A 20,419-nucleotide genomic window follows, 5' to 3' on the forward strand; every position below is an offset into this window, starting at 1 on the left:
ATTGGTCCGAAAAAAGGCAAATTAAAAAATTATTTGAGTAAATGTCCGAATTTGTATTACAGAAGGATTTTTATTTTCAATTTTCAACAACTTGATCCTGTTTTCATTATTTAGGAATCATGATGAAAACAGGCCCAAGATATTGTCGCATTTGCGAGCTTATACAGATAATTTTGACATGAAAATGTGATATTATTCACTGGTTCGTCAAGACAGTAATTAATGAAATGAAAGTTCAGCAATAGCAGAAATGATTTTTGAAGTTCTGAATTATTTTCAAGGATGAAATATGATTTCATTTGAGTTATTTCTATTTAAAGATGAGACTCAACGAAATTTTTAAGAACTATGCAAAAGAAATCTTAAATGACAAAATTTTTTACAAAAACTAAGGAAATGCTGTTAAAAATTAAGTAGAAACGAGAATCCATACAACAGACAGAAATTCCTTATCAGGGCCCCATTCATTTTCCTCGAGTAGAAAAGCGCAACGCGGCCCAGAAAGAACTTGGAATCCGGTTCCTCCCTAAAGAACGTAGAAATACCTCTCCCTCCTGAAGAGAGAGAGCTCTTGAAGCAAAAATTCCGAAGCAGTTGGAGTTTACATTCCTATCTTCCTTTTTTTTAAACTGTACTTGTTTCTACTTTTTTGAATTAACTACGTTCAGGTATTTATTGATTGCATTTTTTTTAACGATTTTTCATGAAATGATCCAGTTCTCTTTTGACATCAATAACAAAGAGAAAAAATGTCAATTTCAAGAAAATCTGAATCTTAAGTATCTAATGAAAATTAATGATTTTCATTTTTACACAGTGAACTAAAGTTTTTCGTGTATACATATATACGGAGAGGGAGATATATATAAATAGATAGATATCAGATCTGAATTCTTGAACTTATTTCTAAAAAATAGTTAATTTTCTGTATCGATTTCAATATACTGAAAGTGAAAGTTCCACTGCCATTAAATCTAATTATGTAACATACTTGAACAGCATAAAAGTCTTTTTCATGAAACACCTACTTTCACAAAATAGATTTCTTTATTTACAGTACTTATTGAGAAAAAATGTTTATATAAAAATATAAAAAGTAAATTAAACATTTAGATATTAAAACAAGGAATTTGAATCTTATCTTGCAGAGTTATAAATTTTGAAAAAAAAAGACAAAACATACCATATCCATGCACAGTTTTAATATATATATATTTATCTCGGTGTAATTTTTAAATCAACCTAGGAAGAAAAAACACACAAAAAAAAAAAAAAAAAAAAAAATAAGCAAAACTTTTTTTTTTCAACGTTAAAAAAATGAAAAAAATTTATAATGAAGCGAAAGCAAATTATTTTCTTAAAAATATGAATTTATTCGACTTCTATTAGTTTTTATTTTTAAAACTATGATTAAAAATACAATTATTCTTATTCTGGTTAAGAGGCACTTTATTCTTTGTTACTTTATAAAATCAATTACAATTCACTTTCCTTTTCATGTTCAAAAATTAAATTTTCTAAGAAGGACTTTAAAAATGCAATGGAATTTCTTGCTTGGAACAGAATAAAATATAAGTTCTGGTTCCGTAATCATTTTTTAAAATTAAAAAAAAAACTCATTCATTTCTTATATAGGTTTAAAAGGAGCTTTACTATCTTATGTAAATTATAAAAGATATAACTGGGTTCTTTGTTGTGTTCTATCTACAATTTCATTTCTTAAAATGACCTTTTCTTCAATCCGAAGTTAAATTATTCCGTTTTCATGAACACTACTTTCTTATCTATATAACTGAGTAAAATTTTGTTTTCATGTTCTAAAATTTAATGCCTTAAAAAAATAAACTTTATTCTCTACTCTGAAATATAATACGGTGTAGTTTCGTTTTTATCATGATCCTCTAAAACGCGTCAGATATATTTATTTCTTAAAATCTGAACGCTCAACAATGTGAATTTATTTGTCAGGTAACTTCCGTAAAACCTAGTAAGCGATCAGTATATTTATCCGGCCGATTCACTACGAAAAAACGTACTATCATTTCACCTCCCGCCCGCTTTCAATCTGATGTTGGCCCCTTTAACTTCACAGCACGGTCTGCTGGGAAGCGGCCAACTTGTGTTTACTGATTCAGCAGTCGCTCAAGGTCAAAACTGGCTGCACGTGCCGCTCTCCTTTCCTATTGCAGGATATGCGCAGGTGTAAAATTGTTCAGTAAAATCTCCTACTACGGCAGTAAGCTACCCTATGTCAATACATCAAAATCTATCGTACGATGAAGTTGCGAAAATCGACCGAAATGTGAGTGAAAATATTAATTAGTTTGTGCATTTTTTTCATCTTAAAATACTTCTTCAGTAATGTTTACAATTTTCAATAATGGGTGATGGAAGCTCCGGCGACATGACATGCGCAGTTACAATGTTATGATCCACCCTGCCCAGTCGATGGACCAATGAAATGAAGCGCTTTTGCCGCCACTCTTGGTATTAGGATGCTGCTCCGCCTAGAGGTCTAGTTTGGATACAACGCTGTTCCGTGCACTCGATTCCGTCAGAAGTCTACAAACGGTTTTGTTTCGAAACAGATTGTTTTGATGCTGTCACTAGTTGTCATCGTCGCAGAGGGCGTGCATATGGCATATTCTGTCAGAAAACTACTTTGGTCATTCTGCTAAATTAGTATTCTAATATTTCTTAGCTTAAATTTTTATAGCTGTCGATATGCAGCAGTGCCAGGCTATTTTCGAAAATTTCGATCCAGCTACCATGACCATATGCTGTGTGCCATCGTTCTGTCATGTCGGTGAGCCGATTTATTTGGAAAAATTAACCGATGTAGTAAAAGTTATATGCAATAACGAGAACTGTACCGAAGGAGAATATATGCACAAAGTTTGTTTTGACCAGTGGGAATACTCCGTCTTGACATTCCTGCGCTCCACCGGCCGAGCTCGCAGTTGGAGCGAGAAACAACGTTTACAAAATCTGTGGACCAAAAAAGGATACGATTTAGCTTATAAAGCTTGTGGATGTAAATGCAGTAAAGGGCATTTGCGCAAAGATTTGGACTGGACCCCTCCGACAACTCCTATCGAAACTCAAGCAAAAAAAAAGCGACATCGTAAGAAGAAAAATGACAAACCTATTTTGTCCATTACCGGCAGTGCTTCAGCCGTGAAGCCTGGGTTGACAATCGGGCAACAAGTTCCTGTGAACCGTATTCGTAGCTCAAGTATATCCAGTATGAGCTCCACATCCGGAAGTCCTCCAAATTCCGCATCTTCGGATTGTCCACTCTCTCCGAGCTGGGGAGCGAAAAACATCGTTCCAGAGCGCAAAGAGCGTCATACTAGTGGAAGCATTTTTTGCAGACGACAAGATTATTCATCTTTTAACTCGTTACCTCGTAATAAAATTAATTCCTATCACATCAAAATCGAAGATGAAGGTAACCAAGGAAATGATGAAATAAGGTGCTTTATACTATCCACTCTTAGTGCTAATAAAACTTCTGGTGTCAATTGCATATTTTGCTATAATCCGATGATCATTTTTGATCGTTATCCCCTGATTGATGGAACATTCTTTATTTCTCCTAGACATTATTCTAGTAGCTCCATTTCTGTTAATGTTGATAGTCAAATTCAGTACCTAAATGCAATTTGTATGGCATGTTTAGAGGGGTGGAATGCAGTTTTACAATGTAAACATTGTGGGCAAAAGTGGGATGGGAGTGACTTGATCTTGGGCACTATGTATTCCTATGATGTGATTGCTGCTACTCCATGTTGTCAAGACCGTTTAAAGTGCAATAGTTGTCAAGACTTGGTAATACCACCTGATCGCTTGTTAAATTTTAGTCACTACAGCCGTAGTATAGCATGTCCGACATGCAATGCAGTTGATTATCATTTTATAAAACCCTTAGCAACTTACTATATCAAGAGTGCTTGTTAAAAAGGTAGTTAACTTTTGGAAGGGTGAGTGTAGACAGGGTGGGAAAAATCAATGGTTATGTTTAAAATTTCTTTGAGATGTTTGTTATGTTATTGTGTAAAAACATTTTTGACCATGTGAAGCACAGATCTTTTAAAAAAATATTTAGTTTAAATTCATGATTTTTTTTTCTTGTATTCATTTTTGTGTTAATGAAAAATGCCAAATATGAGCTTTTCATTGCATGTTTTTTAAATTTTTTTATATGCTATTTTCTAAACACCCTGATTTTATTCCTTAGGATTTTTTTTTCTCTTTTACTTGAGTTTTAGTTAAGTTTTGTTCTGTTAGTTAGACTGTTGATATTATGAGTTATTTTTTAATTTTGAATATTATAACCTTACGTGGGTATACATATGCTTAAAAATACCATGTTATACTGTGATGCAGGGAATTATAGAGGATATTATTTTGCCTTGTATGTTTTATTATAATCTTTTTGTAGATGTATTCATTTACATTATTGCTTTCATCTTGAACTTTTTCCAACTACTAGGAGAGGTTATGCAAAGCATATTATTATTATTATTTTTTTTTTTTTTGTAAATTAAATCTTTCAAGATTTATCTAAATTTAGTTAAATTGAAACAAAAATTAATTTTGGAAAAAATTTGATAAAAATAGTTATATTTATTGAATACAAGGCATCTAGCATTGAGTTTGGATTTTAAAAAAATCTGTTTTGTGTTAAATTCTCTATTATGAGAAATTTAAATGTTTGTGCATGTGCTGTTGATGTTAAGTTGTCGCTAATATGTAGAAATATCTATTTACTAACTAGATGGTTCATTTAGCTTTTAACATACAGTAGTGTACATCAATGTAAATAAAAAGCTTTTTCACTTTATTTTGCATTATATATTAATAGGAATGCAAAAATTTAACTGAGAAATTCCAAAATCTAATTTTAAAATGTTTTATGTGGTGCATTTCTTTGTATTAATTTTGATTTGCTTTTGCATACTACAGTTTATTTCATAATATTTCATTTATGCTATAAAATCGTACAGTTTATGTTCAGATAATTTTGTTTTCTAATATTCAAATATTTTCAAACAATCTTGCAAATCTTTTTTGGAATGAATTTTTTTTAAATTTTATATGAAGATTTTGCACATCATGTATCAACCTGTTTATAAAATATACACTACTGTGGAGCAAAATAGAAAAGTTTGTAAATAAATTACAATAATTTTGTTAAGAATATATATTATAAATTTCAATGGATTTTCACTTAACTGATCTCCAGTCTGAACCAAATGTATTTGATTTGTTTTTCCTAGTTGAGACTCGAACGAAGAAAGTTTTTAAAATTTATATTTCTTCTTTTATATAAATTATAAAAATTATTATTTATGATTATTTATAAAACAAAATAAAATTAGTGGCCATAGCAAAAATAAATGAATACTTATGTTGTTCCTTGTATGATTTTTATGATTATGCTAGCTGCTACTTTGGCAGTGTTATAATTTTTGTTTGTTTTAATGAATTTGAATTAATATTCATTCAATTTTTTTAAATGTCAAAATATTTTCTAGCTGTTATTTTGAAGAGACCCATAAGAGTACAAAGAGAGTAAGGAAACTTTTTCAATTTCGCTCAATGCAGTTTGGTTGGGTTGAAACAGAGCCTAAAAAGTACAAAGATCAGGTCCTGATGAATTTGAATTGGGACAGTTAAATGATTTTTTTTTTTTTTTTTTTTGCAAATATGTCATTAGAAAATGAAATTGTTAATTTATGTTTGAGTTGATTTCTATGTTGAATGTTTTATTAATTGCAATTAAAAAGTTTAGAAAGTATGTAAAAAAGTTTTTGCATATGTCCTTTGCACTATTATATGCAATTTGTCTGTCTTGTGAATAGAACAGAACTTTATAATAAAGCTGCCTTTTAAAAAATACTGCTCAGAGTTTTACTAGTTGTAACTAATTCTAAAATTTAAAATTTGTGTTGTAGCAATATGGTATAGATAAGGAAATAATCAGCATATCTGGATGAATTTAAATATATCCACATCAACTTAAATCCACAAGATTGCTATAAGAACAATCCAATGTATCATATTCATTGTAAAAATACTGTAATAAATAAATCTTTGCAGATTATTTAACTCTGAACATCCTGAATAAGAAATAATTTACTTCAGGTATTTACAAGTCCTCTTCCTTTTTTTTATATATTGATGAAGTCATTAATTGCTAGATAGCTTTTTATCACTGTTAAGTTTTATCAATTGTTGTTAAAGGATAATCAGAATTTGTTACCTATAGCTTTACATTTCTTAACTGTGATGACAGAATAGAATAGTACAGAATGTGTTTCAGTATGTTTTTCTATAAGCTATTTTGGTCAGTTATATCGAATTTCAGAAGAAAAAGAAAACTATAAGCAGTTGGATTACCTACCTGTTTTGCATGTTGAAATTTTATTTATTTTAAAAGATGTGAGATAGTTTTTTCTCATATTTGTATATATACAATTATGAAGCAAGGAGGTGAAGGAATTAATATAATTTAAAATATTTATGGGTTTCAGCCAGTGTCACATTATTCCCCCTTACTTTGTTTTGCTCCTTCAGAACCTCAGCAGATTTAACTATTAAATGCAAGATTTTTTTTTTTTTCTTTAGCTATTAATTTGGCATATTTAATCAAAGGTAAAATTTATTAGTTATAATTTTTTAAATTTTAAATAGAGCTCTCATTTAAAACAATTGTACTTTGTTTTGCAGATTAGGCAAGTATTAATGTAGGCTGTAGCATTCAATTAATAATGTGTAATAGATAGGATTTTAAAATAAATTTGTTGTAATGAATATCTCAACTTCATCTCCATGCTTTTAATTTGTAAATTCCTCAAAGGAATTGTTACATTATCAGAATTCTATTATTCCCAGAGATATAACCTTTCTTCTTTCTTGTATTTTCTGCACTTTTAATTTATGCTGATTTTCTTACACACTTTACTACCATTCTTTTAATGTAAATGTGTTCATTAAAATGTTTCAAATAGAATTCCATTATTCAAACATGTTAAAAATGAAAATCATGAAAGTAAAAGTGTATGAAACTATTATATCATTTCCTGATTGTGCTTCAAATAAAAGCCTTCCACAAGCATCTTTAAAATATTAATCATGGAAATTACTGTATCATCTATATTTCTTCTGTGTGAGAGACAAGAGTTGTCATAATAATAACTTTTAAAAAAATGTAAAATTTTTATACATTTTTTTAGAATTAATATAATTTATTCAATATTTTTTCCAAAAGGTGCAAATGTTTTACTTTGTTTTAGGTTATTTGTCAAAATTTAAAGTTCCAGTTGCTTTATAAAACACACACAAAGTTTTAATAAAAGCTTACACTGGTTAAAATATGAATTCAACATGAATTCATATTTTCAGGACATGAATTCAAAATTTTAATATTTTTATTTAGTCTAAACTGGTACAGAAAACACTGTATAGCTATTTTATTTTTAAAAAATTATTACATTTTTGAATTTAATTAATGGAATTAAAAATAAAGAATTCTGTTATTGATAAATTCTTGAAACTTAGAAGTACAAATTTGCATCGAATTTAAGTGAAGAAAGATCCAATGCAATAAAAAATTAAATTTTTCATTAAAAAGGTTATTATCCATATGAAGAATTAGAGTGTGTTCAAATATTATGCAATATTTGTAGTCGGAAGCAGATTACAAATGTTTATAGTATAAGTGAGCTTGATCTCTCCTGTAGAATAAAATATCTGTTTATTCAATTTTTGTATTCAGAGATACTATATTTTTTAGTCACATTTTTCACAATGCTGTATTGTAGGCCTTTTATGTCAGCATATTGGTGTATTCTGCAGGCTAATATTTTTATCTTCCAGTGTTCAGTGTTTTTCTTGAATTTTGGTATGATCTTGCCGATTAATAATCTGTCAAGCTTTGTACATAAGAAAAGACTATCTCGACTGTTTTATATGAATTGTATCTATATTTGGTATGAGTGATAATCTTGAAATTTTGCTGAAAGGTGCCCGTCCAAAAGAAGAAAAAAAAGAGATCTGTAAAAAAAAAAGTGTGTGTTTTGGTAATAATGGTATTGGTTGATGCAATAAAACAATAAAAAAACCTAAATGTATTCATGTAAAGAATTTTCGAGATGTTTTGTGTTGTTTCGACAAAGCAATATGCCTTTTTTGTATGTGTTGTCTATTGACTTGTCTTCTATGTAACTTTGAAGAAATAACTTGTATTCATTCATGCACTGTTTTCTTCTTTTCTTGAACCCTATTGTAAATATATATAAAATGTATTACATGTGTATTTGAATCTTAAAACTAAAGTCCTTTTTCTATAGTGTGTTTGTTGTACTTGTCAATTATTTTTTAAATAAGTTTCTTTTTTTCTAACTGGGATCTTTTTATATAAATATAAATTGCATTTAATGTGTAAAATTTCAAAAATTTTATATTAATTTAGATCAGTAAATTACTCTCATAGCTCAAATTTTAAGCATAATTTTATTTTCATTTGGGAAAATATTCAAGATAATACACATTTCCTAAACTTATTATTAGTGTGAACTTTCTAAGATGATGAAATATACTGGATAGTATATTTAAGTCCTATAAAATAAGCCTAATTATTATTTTAAGGCCTTTAAAAATAACTTAATTCAATATTCTGAGTTACAAAATTATATATTTAAAATTATTGGATAAGTCAATGAATAACCCATTTTCAAATCTTTACTTTATAAACAGATAGTATTTGAAGTCTGAATATTTTGAATAAATATTGAATGCAAGCACCACAGATGATCACAAGTCTATTTATGTTCTCGAATTTTTAATTTGAAACTTTACTTCAAACTGGAATTTCCCATATATTTCATTTTAAAACAAATATATCATCACAATTTTTTAATATAAAACTTTTAAATTAAAATGTGCATGCATGTGAATATTATATGCAGGAGAATGTAAATAACTGGCTATAGCAGCTTTAAGGTAAGCTTTCAAAGCAATGATGACTCTTGGAAATGGAGGACCTACCTTTTTAACACCGAATAATATTGAAGGGTTGGCCGGGGAAAAAACACAACAACTTGTGTTTTGGTTACCAACATATCCAAATTGTACTCTGCATAATTTTTTAGGGAAGGTGGGTTGTAGTAGATTATCATCACTGATGATTGATATCTAACAGATTTTAACTATACCATGCAACAAAAGGACATATGTAATGCTTGTATTTAATATTTAAATCCAATTTTTCTTATGCATGTTTCTTTAGATACAAATAAATATAGTAACTACCTGCTGCATAGTAAAGCTTAAATTTTTGATTTGGGTATTCATTCACTTGTCTTGTGTTTGAAAGAAATTAATTATTAACACCAGTTTTTAACTTTCTGAGTTTATAAACCTAATCAAAATGTATTTTCAACTTCATGGAACTCTTTTCTCCAGTCCTAAGATGCATAGAAATATGAATTAAATTATTCAGTTGTGATAGCCTTCTCTGCATTGTCATCTGAAGTTGCACTAACTTTAGATAATTTTAACTGTATTTAAAGAATCATCTAGTATTTCCAGTTTCTTTCTCATCTTTTCCCCTCACTTCTAAATTTAAAAAAATTGAGTAAAAAGTTATATTTTCAATTAAAATTTAATAGTTTTGAAATTCTCAGAAAATTCTTGCATATAATGATAATACTCAGAAGATAAATTAGCTGTTCCTCAACAACACTTATCTGCATAAGGAGCATATATTTGTAAATTTACATTTCAGAATAATTTTATCTCCTAAATATTTTAATATGTTAAGAGACCATAATAATTATTTGAAAAAGTAAGTAATATTTACTGTTGATATACAACATCCCTCTCTCTCCAATTATAGGATGTTTAGATCTGGATTATATAAACCTGTTTAGTATCATTACACAATTCAGTTAATTAGAAGTGTATGAAAAAAAAATAATTGGTGGCAAGCTATAGTATAACTAGACTGGAGCTCAGGTTTATTTTACGATTTGGCCCTAGCAAAATTCAAATAAACTATCCTAGGTTATAAAAATACTTTAATTTTTGAAATGTTGCAAAACTTTTTAAAAAATATTAGTTGATTTCAAAAGATTATATATACTTCAGAAATAATCCAGAGTTTATTTTATTTCTCACCCTTCCAAAAAAAAGTTTTTAAAATTAATAATGCTATGATCATTATTTATTTTAAGATTTCCTTTCAGTGTTTGTATCTACACAATTTTAATACTTCACGGCGGGGACACTAAAACTAATGACTGGCATTTTGCCTATCCTGCTACCCAATAATTATGCCCTCAGAATTCAAGATGTTTGTTATCTTATCATAGATTTTAATTACAAAAATTTATTAATTTGTTTCCCAGACTCAAAAAAAAAAAAAAAAAAAAAAATGTCTTACCATATGAGCAATAACAATAATTCGCATCTTCTCTTGGCTTTTATGGTGAACAGAATTCATCTGTCCTTCGACGATGCCAACAGATGGCAGCAAGATGCAGTTTTACAAATCTTAATTCATGCTTACTGTGTTTGTTCTCCGAAAGATGTACATTATCCAAACATCTTTATCATAAATGTTCGACTTATTAGTTAGTTACCTTTTCATTTCCTATTTACTGAAAGTTTTGGTAGAACCCGATTGAGAGAAGGGAAGCTACAAATAAAGTTGCGAAATTTTTTTGAAAAGGTTATGAAAGAATTATTATGCCGGGAAAACAACAGTGATTTAAATGATATAATTGCTTACTGTTATTGAATTTTTACGAGTAATTTTTAAATAAAGCATAATTACAAACTGAAACCAACAAAATATTTAATTGCGGGACGCCTTCAAGATATCCCGCTTATAAAACATCTTTTATACGCTAGATATTTTTCTCTAAGTAAACATTTTATTTCTTTTATTTACTTAAAAACATCTTTTAATTTTTACATTACATGTTCAAATGCTTCTATCATTATCTCACACAGATTAAAAAAAAAAAAAAACTTTTATAAAAGTGATTTGCGTTTTTTTTTTCTTTCTTTTTTTTTTTTTTTTTTGTAATATTTAAAAAAAATGCATTCATAATTATAATTATTTTTCTTTCTAAAAATTAAATTATAATCCAAAAATTAGGAGAAAAATGAGTTTTTATTTATTTTTGCATAAAAAACGAAGAAGATATTAATTAAATCTGTTTGTAAACTATTAAATTATTTTGAAATAATTTAGAAAGAAAACAAAAGAGTACTAACACAGGATCGAACCCGGACCTCTTAAATGCTACGCCAGAGTCCTAACCGCTATACAAGCCCAGCGCTTGTTCGCGGAAACACATTATTAGTATATGGTTTTTGGAATATTAAAAGTGTTGACTAATATAAAATAATAAAGAGATTCAAATTTTTACGAAAACGGTGATTTTAGGATATGTACATACCGCAAGATATTAATAAATGTTGGTATTCAGACAAATTTTTTACCTGTAAACATAGCATTTCTTTCTTTTATAGTTTCTTATCTTTAGAATATCTACTAGTTTCTTTTTAGATCTTAATTAAATTTGTAAAAACATGCAATTATTACTAGCACATTTATGAAATTTTACTATATAACATTTTTAATAAAACATACGTTTTAGTTTTACTATTTCACTCACAATGAAGATTTAATAACGTTCACGATATAATACAATTGGACTACTTATTGTAAAAAAGGAACAACATATTGAAAATAATAAGGAAATTTATTTGCATTAAAATAAATACACAATTATTAATCGGTCAGTAATGTTTATATATTGGCGAGCAGGACCCGACTTAGCCTAATTGGGGCCCGGGGCAAAAACTTCATTGGGGGGGGGGCTCTGCTAAAGAAAGAAACGTAAAATTAACTTTCTATTCGATTTGGGGGGCCCGGTGCAACTGCCCCGTATGCCACTGCCTTAGTCAGGTTCTGTTGGCGAGAAAAAAAAATCATGCCAAGCTTGCAGCCAAGCGCGTGTAAGACATTCGAGATTAAAGTAAAGCTAGTAGCAAAATAGAATGCAGTTATATCAGTTAAAATGAAGCTTAATAACAAGTTAACAAAATTAAATAAAACTAAACCAAGCTATGAAATATTATTCAGTTATAACATCAAAATCACTAAGTGATCCAAGCTGCGAAATTTTAAACTGACTTTAAATGGGTATAAATAGAATGTTTATTGTACATCGCTGTGAAATTATACAGGACTATCCTTAGAAGAACGGTAAAAGTAGGGCGTAAAGAAAGAAGAGGAGGACTTAAGGCAAAGAATATGAGATGGGGGTGATTCCATTATAGTTTGGGGTTGTATTGCAGCCAATGGGGTCGGAAAGCTTTAATTAATTGATGGAAATATGGACATATTTAAACACTCCCAAGTTTTAAAGGAGAGTGCAAAAGCATTGGGCATTGAACAATCTTTTTAGTTCTTTCAAGATAATGACCCCAAGTACAAATCAAGAATCATTCAGGAATTGCTACTATATCACTGTCCGAAAATAATTGATACCTCTCCACAATCTCTGGATTTAAAGCGTAAATGAAAATCTTTGGGATTTATTGGATAACAAAATCAGAAAACATCAAATTTCTAATAAGGAGCAATTAAAAAATGTCATCATTGAAGAATGATCCAAAATATCCTCAGAATGCACAAAAAAGATTGGTTTCATCTATGCTTGAGAAGGTTTCTCATTAAAAAAATGATGAATGTTGTAAAAGAAAAAGTTTTATACCGCCATAAAGAATCATTTCAAAACAAGTACAAAATTTTCTAGTGTTCATTATAGTGACACGGCGTAGTCAGTATAATAGCGAAGATAGTGGTTACCGGAGCATACTATTTTGTCTCCCCAATTATCACCTGATGCTCAACTAATATAATAGACACCTGTAGCATGGTGTTATTTCTTAGCTCCATTTATCATATCTGTCTTTAAACAGTAATGAAGTGTACATACACTTTGTCTCCATGGTATCCTCTAAGATTCGAATATATGCACCTCTCTTTGCCCGAAATGGGTAGATTTTCTAGATTGATATCCCATTCTTTGTTATTTTTAAACTATTTTATACTATGTTTGAAATGCTTGTCTGTAGGTGAATTGAATTATTCACACGAAATTTCCACTGTATCTTCACAACTGATTTACACACAAGAATTTCTGCTCTTTCCCAAACTCCGTTTTCTCTTAAAAGTTAACATGAAAATTTTAGATTTTTCCATTTTAATTATTCTCGTTCAAGATCATGCAGAGTAATTTCGAAACATCCTGTATGCTTATCTAAAATTGTGTGTGATCTTTAAACGTTCCTGTGCTATATAAAGCATTTGTTGCCTCTAATTATATTTATCTGAAAATTTCTGATCTCATCACATAATTGTTGAAGCCATGAATATATTTAAATGGAATTTCATATGAAACCTCTTTAGAATGAATTCTGCGAATTTACTTGTGTTTTTTAATAAAATTAAAAATTATATTTTTAGTTCCCATTAAAATGAATTATATATATTTGTACCAGGGGGATCACTCTTTCCACTCAAAGAAAGCGTTACTTTAATTAAGGTTTTTTTTTTTAATGTGATGAATTGAAACGGACATTTACTTTTTAAATATCTGAATGTCTGCCATTTGAAAATAACGTTTAATTTTAGCAATCATTAAAAATCATTTTGATTATTTTGTCAGCTCTCCTTTAATCCTCAAGGCTAGTGGACTATTTAGAATCGATAGCATATTGTTTTTATTGAGTATACCAACCTTTGCTTTCAATCATTCAAAGCATGAAACACTGATAATTAAAAATATTTATGTGAGTAAAGTTGCAGATAAGTTTTTTTGGAGTCAATGAATTAATTTTAACTTTGATTAATACCTATGCTTTACTTTAATAAAGATTACTTGCTTTACAAAAAGTGAGAAATAATTAATACAATTCATAAAAAATATTCCTTACATAAAATATGAGAAACAAGAAACTCTACAATATTTAGAAATGAGAGGTGTGTGGGCTGTCAACATGAAAAAAAGTCAAATTAAAAAAAAAATGCATATAAACAAGTCAATACACACTTGAGTACCTGGGATTTTTCAAATGATATGATGAATATTCCATGTGCTAAAAACAACTATGCCTAATTTTCGCCCAGCAGATATTGTTAGAGTATATGAGTTAAATCAAAAACTTTTTTTCCTTATACATTATGTATAACAATTTAATTGATTGAAAAAGCACAGCAAGATACATATAATAATTAAAAATAAGGAATGAAAAAAAAATCAAAAAAAGGGAGCAGTTCTTTTGTTTCCCTCCGAAAGTTTCTTTAGTTTGACATTTTTGTTTATTAAAAATCCAATAATAATTTGCCATCATATGAATATCCTATCTGCCCTGGTATTGACTCTCGATTGTCTTCTAGTCCATGTGAAATTTTTCATTCTGTTCTAGTCTAGTATCTTACAGAATTTAAAGAAACAGTTTAAATGACCGCAAGAATAATGAAGTTTTATGTTTGTATTATAACCAATGTCTCTGCAGCTATTAACCTCGATGTTAACTAAACTAACAGCCTTTGAGTTGCCCAAAAAGTTTGGAGCAAAAATAAATATGATCCTAGTTTTCGCACTTTCTCACTTATGGATTCCACGAAACGAGGATCGTTTATAAACTATCTTGATTTAGCGATCATAAAAAATTCCACCTTATTTATTTCGAAATGTTTTTGCTCTCTCTATGCAAAATAAGTGCTTATCTGGGCAAGGGCTTTCCTAAAACTATACCATTTAACTTTTACTTTATATGCAGCAGAGACAGATGATTCTTCCTCATCTGATTAAGAGCAAACGAATGACATATCTTATTCCAGCAACAATGTTCTCTTTGATAGGGCTATTTTTTCTAATTCAATATCATTGTTTGACTCTGCTATCCTATAAGTACAAGAAACTTGAGTATTTCATGAGGTTTACTTGCCGTCGAAGGCGAAAGTTAACTATTTTTAGTCCACACATATTACCCATGTATGTTCGTAAACTTAATCCCCTCCATGGCCAAAACTATGATATCATATTGCTTTTTCATTCATTATAGAACTGTTTGTGTGAGAACAAATACTAATATTCCGTTTTTCCTTTTCGCATTATTCTTTTGTTTAAAGAATACTTTGTTCTTTAAAATGTTAAATATTCTATAATTTAACTACATTAATTCTCATAACATAGAGCTGAACGCGTAACACTTTTTCATACTTGAAACAAACGCCAAACGTAATCAAAATAAGTTTAAAAAAATTTAGATACCAAACAAAACAAAGAAAAAATTTATTACCCTGTGTAATTCTCTTTCTCATAAACGAAACATAATTATCAAATCTGTATTAATCCCTCCCCCGCCCTCCAAATTATTGTATTGAAGCACTAATATTGATTTGTTAAAAAATAAATAAAATCAATTCCTTAATAAATAATAATATTAACTGATACTGACCACAAGTAGTTTGATGTACTGTACTTAGTGGATCGGAGAAGTTTGAATCATCCAATTGACGACGTAGTTCCGTGATTTTGAAGAGCTATAGAGGGGAAATATATTCAAAAGCAATGAAGCAGAAAGCGGGGAATCAATACCCCCGGCACCAGTCTTTGGGGATGGAATGCCGCAAAGAAAAACATTTCTGATTTTATTTCATGCTTACTCAACCAAAAAATAATATCAGGTGGGCATAAAAAAATTCTATGCTCGCTCCCATTCAGCCTTCCATATTTTTTATAACACCACTCCCCCTATCCCTTAAAAAAACCCTCTCAATGAAGGGAACTTTGACAGACAGAAATAACTTTACTCTTCTCATTGTTGGGGAATAATAACAGAAAAGAACACACACACTTTAGGGATTTCTCTCCCTCATTTTTTCCGATATTATGACAATGAAGGGGGGAAAAAACGAGAAATTCTTTTTTTGAGGCAATCAAGTCTGGAGGGAAAATACAAATGAAGTGTAATTAATAAAACACTAAATGTTTTTTATACAATATACAATAGAACTGTTATTTTATATAAGAGACGCCTTCTGATTGTAAAATGAAGAAAAACTTATTACAATGTACCATGATATTTGTAACAATGATGCATTTAAAATATATTAAAGCCTAAAAAGGAGAAAATAATCAAAACAAAAAAAGTCTTTCTTAATGGAAAAAAATGAATAAAATAAAACAAAAACTATGCTTTCATTAATAATCTTCAACTTTGCAAATAACTTATTTAATCAAAAATATGGAGATCAAAATAAAATAGCAAAAACGTGAAAACAATGCAATAAGGAAAAGAAACTACAAAGATTATAATAAGAATATTTTTAGCATTTCATTAAAAATTAAAATATATTATAAATGTGATTTACATTCTAGTTATTTTAGAGCTTTTCACGCTTTTGTAATTTCATTCTGACCTCCGCTGTCTTCACTAAAAAAAAAATTTATTTTTCATTGTAGCATATTCATAAAATCAACATTTTTACAAAGTTTTTTTTTTAATTTTATTATTTTAACCCCTTTATCTTTCTGCTCATAGGTCATATGGGCATCAGATTACCGCTTCTCAAACTTATAATTGAATTTAATCCTTCAAAGACGCTGTAATTCGATACAAAAATTACATATAAACACCAAATATTTTATTGTCTTCTAATTAGTGAGACAGCAAATTTTCCATAGCGCATGAGCTTTCGTATAAAATAAAAATTAATGAGATCGGATCAGTGATTACAGCTGGGATGCTGGTTCTTTCGTTTTACAAATTATTTTAAATATATAGACTAACCAAATTAATTCAAAAATCAAATTAATTTTATCTATTAAGCTAAATAATTCTATTTCTAAAATCGATCTCAATCTCCAAAATATTTTAATATACAATTACTAAAAAAACAATGACGCGTAAAATTTTCAATCAGTAGACATATCTGTAAAGCATTTCTCATTAATATTTTTATTAGTATTTTCATTTGTTAATATTTTAACCATTTTCTTTCAAAAATATTATCATTTTCTAGTTCTAATATATTGTAGACTACGCTTTTTTTTTTAAAAGTAAAATGGGGCGTCTCGGTAAAATTCTTCACTAAATGGCGATAAAATTCCACACTCAGTAATGAATTTATTCTTCGCTGAGATGTTACAAGAATATTTTTGAATAAGCAAATGAGCATTGTAAGAGAGGTGTTTCTTTTCAAATTAAGAGCAACAACACATCAAACAGATCATTAATAAAACACATTTTCGACTCATACTTTTTCAATTCCTTGATTTTTATCTCATTGTCTTTTCATCGGAACAAACTTTTATTTCTGACAAATGCTGAATTTATTTAGATTGCAGAACACAGAGATAGATAGATCAAATTTAATTAAGAAAAAACGAATAAATATAGTCATTGAGACTTAAAACTTGCACATTAAACCTACACTTTTGTTTACACTGTGTGTGAAGGAAAAAAAATTTCGAACTTTCAGTTCTGCTAATCAACGAATGACGAGGAACTGGAGTGCACTAATTTGTTATTAATCATACGTTTATCTTAATTCTTTGTTCCGTTTCTTTTTTCAATCGCAAAGAGTTGTTTGTTTGGAAGAAGCAAATTATTAGCATTGTTTTGCCTCCAATTTTAAAATGTTTATGATCTCCTAAAGTTAACAAGTAATTTCTACTTTAAGCAACACATTATTAAAATTTAAAAATAAGTTGCTTATTAATTATTTAAAAACTTTCTCGTATTCCAAGTGTTACAATCATAAAAATTTCGACTTCGAAATTGGGTCGAATCTCCACGTGTTTGACCTTGGAGTCTGAATAACATATTTTTGGATTTGTGTTTGTTAATACAACTAATCAAATTTGATTATAACAATAATTTGTTATAATCAAAAACGCCATGAGATAGAATGATATTTGCTTCTGACCTAAGCTGTAGCTTTCCATCGAATTTTGTTGTTCATTCGAATGCATGTGAATACAATAACTCGAAAAACGCAATTAGCAAGATGGATGAAATTTTGTATATTATTTTATCTCCAAAACTGCAGATCTGTGTCAAATTTTAGACCATATCTTTCAATACTTTGAATGTTTATTTGCCTATTCATATGCAGGTAAACTAAAAATATGAAATTTAATAAAACAGACATGAAAATTTTAGATATGTATCAAATTTTGTACCCAATCGGTCAAAACTAAATACCCTATTTTGCTTACCATATGATAAAACAGAAACGGAAATCATCGGCACCAAGCGTGCAGGAACGATGAAGGCTGAATATAGAGAGCGGTAGCTCTTTACAAAACATTGGTTCGGTGCAAGTCTCGTCTTCTTTCGTCTATCGGTGACTTGCTTGAAAGAAAAACGGTAAAGTCACAACAAGTACATTGCAGTTCAAATTCGCCACACGTCATTCAAAATCTCTAGTGTTCACTACTTATTTCTGTTATCATTGTTATAGTTAAAAACACCAAAACTAAATATATCCGCATGAGTACTTTTTTCTTCTGCGAATTTTATTGATGAATTTAATACATTCGTTATTCATTCATTAAATGCGTATGCCAGGTTTTATTTTATCTAAGAAAAAAAAATTCTTTCTTTTTTACTTTAAGAAAAATTGTGAAAATTAGTAATTTGAAATACATTGGTTTAGAAAATGAGTAAAGGTATTATAGCTGGATTCCTAAAACTATATTATTATTATATATATATATATTCCGCTTTAGTCTCCCTTCCTTCTTTAAATTTGGGTTTATAATGGCAGGTATACTGGCCACATGGTACTTGTCATGGATCTGGGATAGCTACTTTCCCGAACATTTGAAAATGAAAATTGAATAAAACATTATTTTCGTATTTTGGGCATTCTGCAAATAATATTTCATTTCATGAAAGAGATCAGATTTTAGATACTTCATTTGACAACAACTACATGAAAAAAGGGGAAAAAAACCATTATGCAAATTTTGGTTCAAAAGAAGAGATGAATCTAAGCATATGTAAGTTATTTCAAAGCCTTTCAATATATCATATCTTTGTGAAACTAGATTTTCAGCCATATTATTAGTTAAAAATAAAAATAGAATACGTTTCGATTTGAACCCGATTCGCAATAAATAAGCATATAACTCGATATATCAAAGTCTGAGTTGTAGGCATATCGAACTGGTTACAACTATACGGCCTCATTATTCTGATTAATTCTCATCAATAATAAATCTTATTGTTTTTGTTCATTATCCTCTGTTTACTACAATTTGGAATAGCGGCTCATCTATTAGGGCTTCAGCTCCCCCTCTTGAACTTAAATTTCAACGTAGAAAATTAAGAAATTTTGATTTTCAAAATTAAGTACTCTTAGCTTACTTTATCATTCTTTACCATACTTTATCATGCAAGGTCCATGACCAATGAAAATGAGGAACAAAATACAAAAACTTAAAAATCAGATAAAAAAAAATGAGCCAACAAACAAAAGAAACACAGGTTAAGACAATACGCCACGAAACCGATTGATTGGTTAATTTGAAGACAAAAACACCCTTTTTTACCCTTTGAATTTAGAAGCGCTTAAACTGCATATCAGAACAGATTAACTTAAAGCGTTGATCATTTTTTTTATCACTCCCATCTACAGATCACTTTCGTTCTCTCTGTTGTTATTTTATATTATATATATTTGTCTCTCTCATTGAATGTTTATGAGTTTTTTTAATTTTGTTTCTAGTTAATTCGACAAAAACACATTAGCTTTATTGAATATTCATAAAGCTTTTGTTAGAGAATGTTTTTCTAAATAAAGTGCGTGGGTAATTTTCTAAAACGTTATTCATGAAAAGTTTTATGAGTGATCAACTATTGATTATTATAGGTAAAAAAACGATGTACATTGCTGATCATTCATTGCATGTCTTATTTCATATTCATTGTCGGACGAGCATTATCGAGCTAACTAAGCGAGGACAGAAGTGAGTGCAGGGAGAGAGGCTACGATATTTTTTTATCTATTTAATAATAAATAACCTTAACACTCACATAATTTTCTATTGACGAAACTACAAGAAATTTATATTATATACTGGTAATTTAATGTTTGAAATGCAACAAACTTCATATGTAGATTTGAAGTTAAAAACATTAGGTTACTGGTTAAAGTATGTATTAAAAAATTACCATTTCTTAGAAAATATTTTCTCTAGCATTGCTAATTTCTAAACTGATGAGCTGCCACTGACAACATATAGCATATTTATATTTTATTATAATATAAAAAATATAATAATATAACTTTAAAATGTTTATTCCTTAATTATAA

The 20,419-nt window shown here is 28.8% G+C and overlaps 1 protein-coding gene across 1 annotated transcript; it reads left to right on the forward strand.

The window, feature by feature from the left end:
• The first annotated feature begins 2,148 nt into the window (after nt 1-2,148).
• Nucleotides 2,149-8,350, forward strand: LOC129958600 (headcase protein-like). Its single transcript, XM_056071188.1, has one exon. The coding sequence runs from the start codon at nt 2,725-2,727 to the stop codon at nt 3,958-3,960; it is 1,236 nt and encodes a 411-aa protein (XP_055927163.1). The 5' UTR covers nt 2,149-2,724; the 3' UTR covers nt 3,961-8,350.
• The last annotated feature ends 12,069 nt before the right edge of the window (nt 8,351-20,419 follow it).

Source organism: Argiope bruennichi, chromosome X1 (assembly GCF_947563725.1).
Source record: "Argiope bruennichi chromosome X1, qqArgBrue1.1, whole genome shotgun sequence".
Taxonomy (NCBI): Eukaryota; Metazoa; Arthropoda; class Arachnida; order Araneae; family Araneidae; genus Argiope; species Argiope bruennichi.

What these genes read in the sequence shown, in the direction of transcription:
- LOC129958600 (XM_056071188.1), top strand. Translation starts at nt 2,725, where the DNA reads ATGCAGCAGTGCCAGGCTATTTTCGAAAATTTCGATCCAGCTACCATG.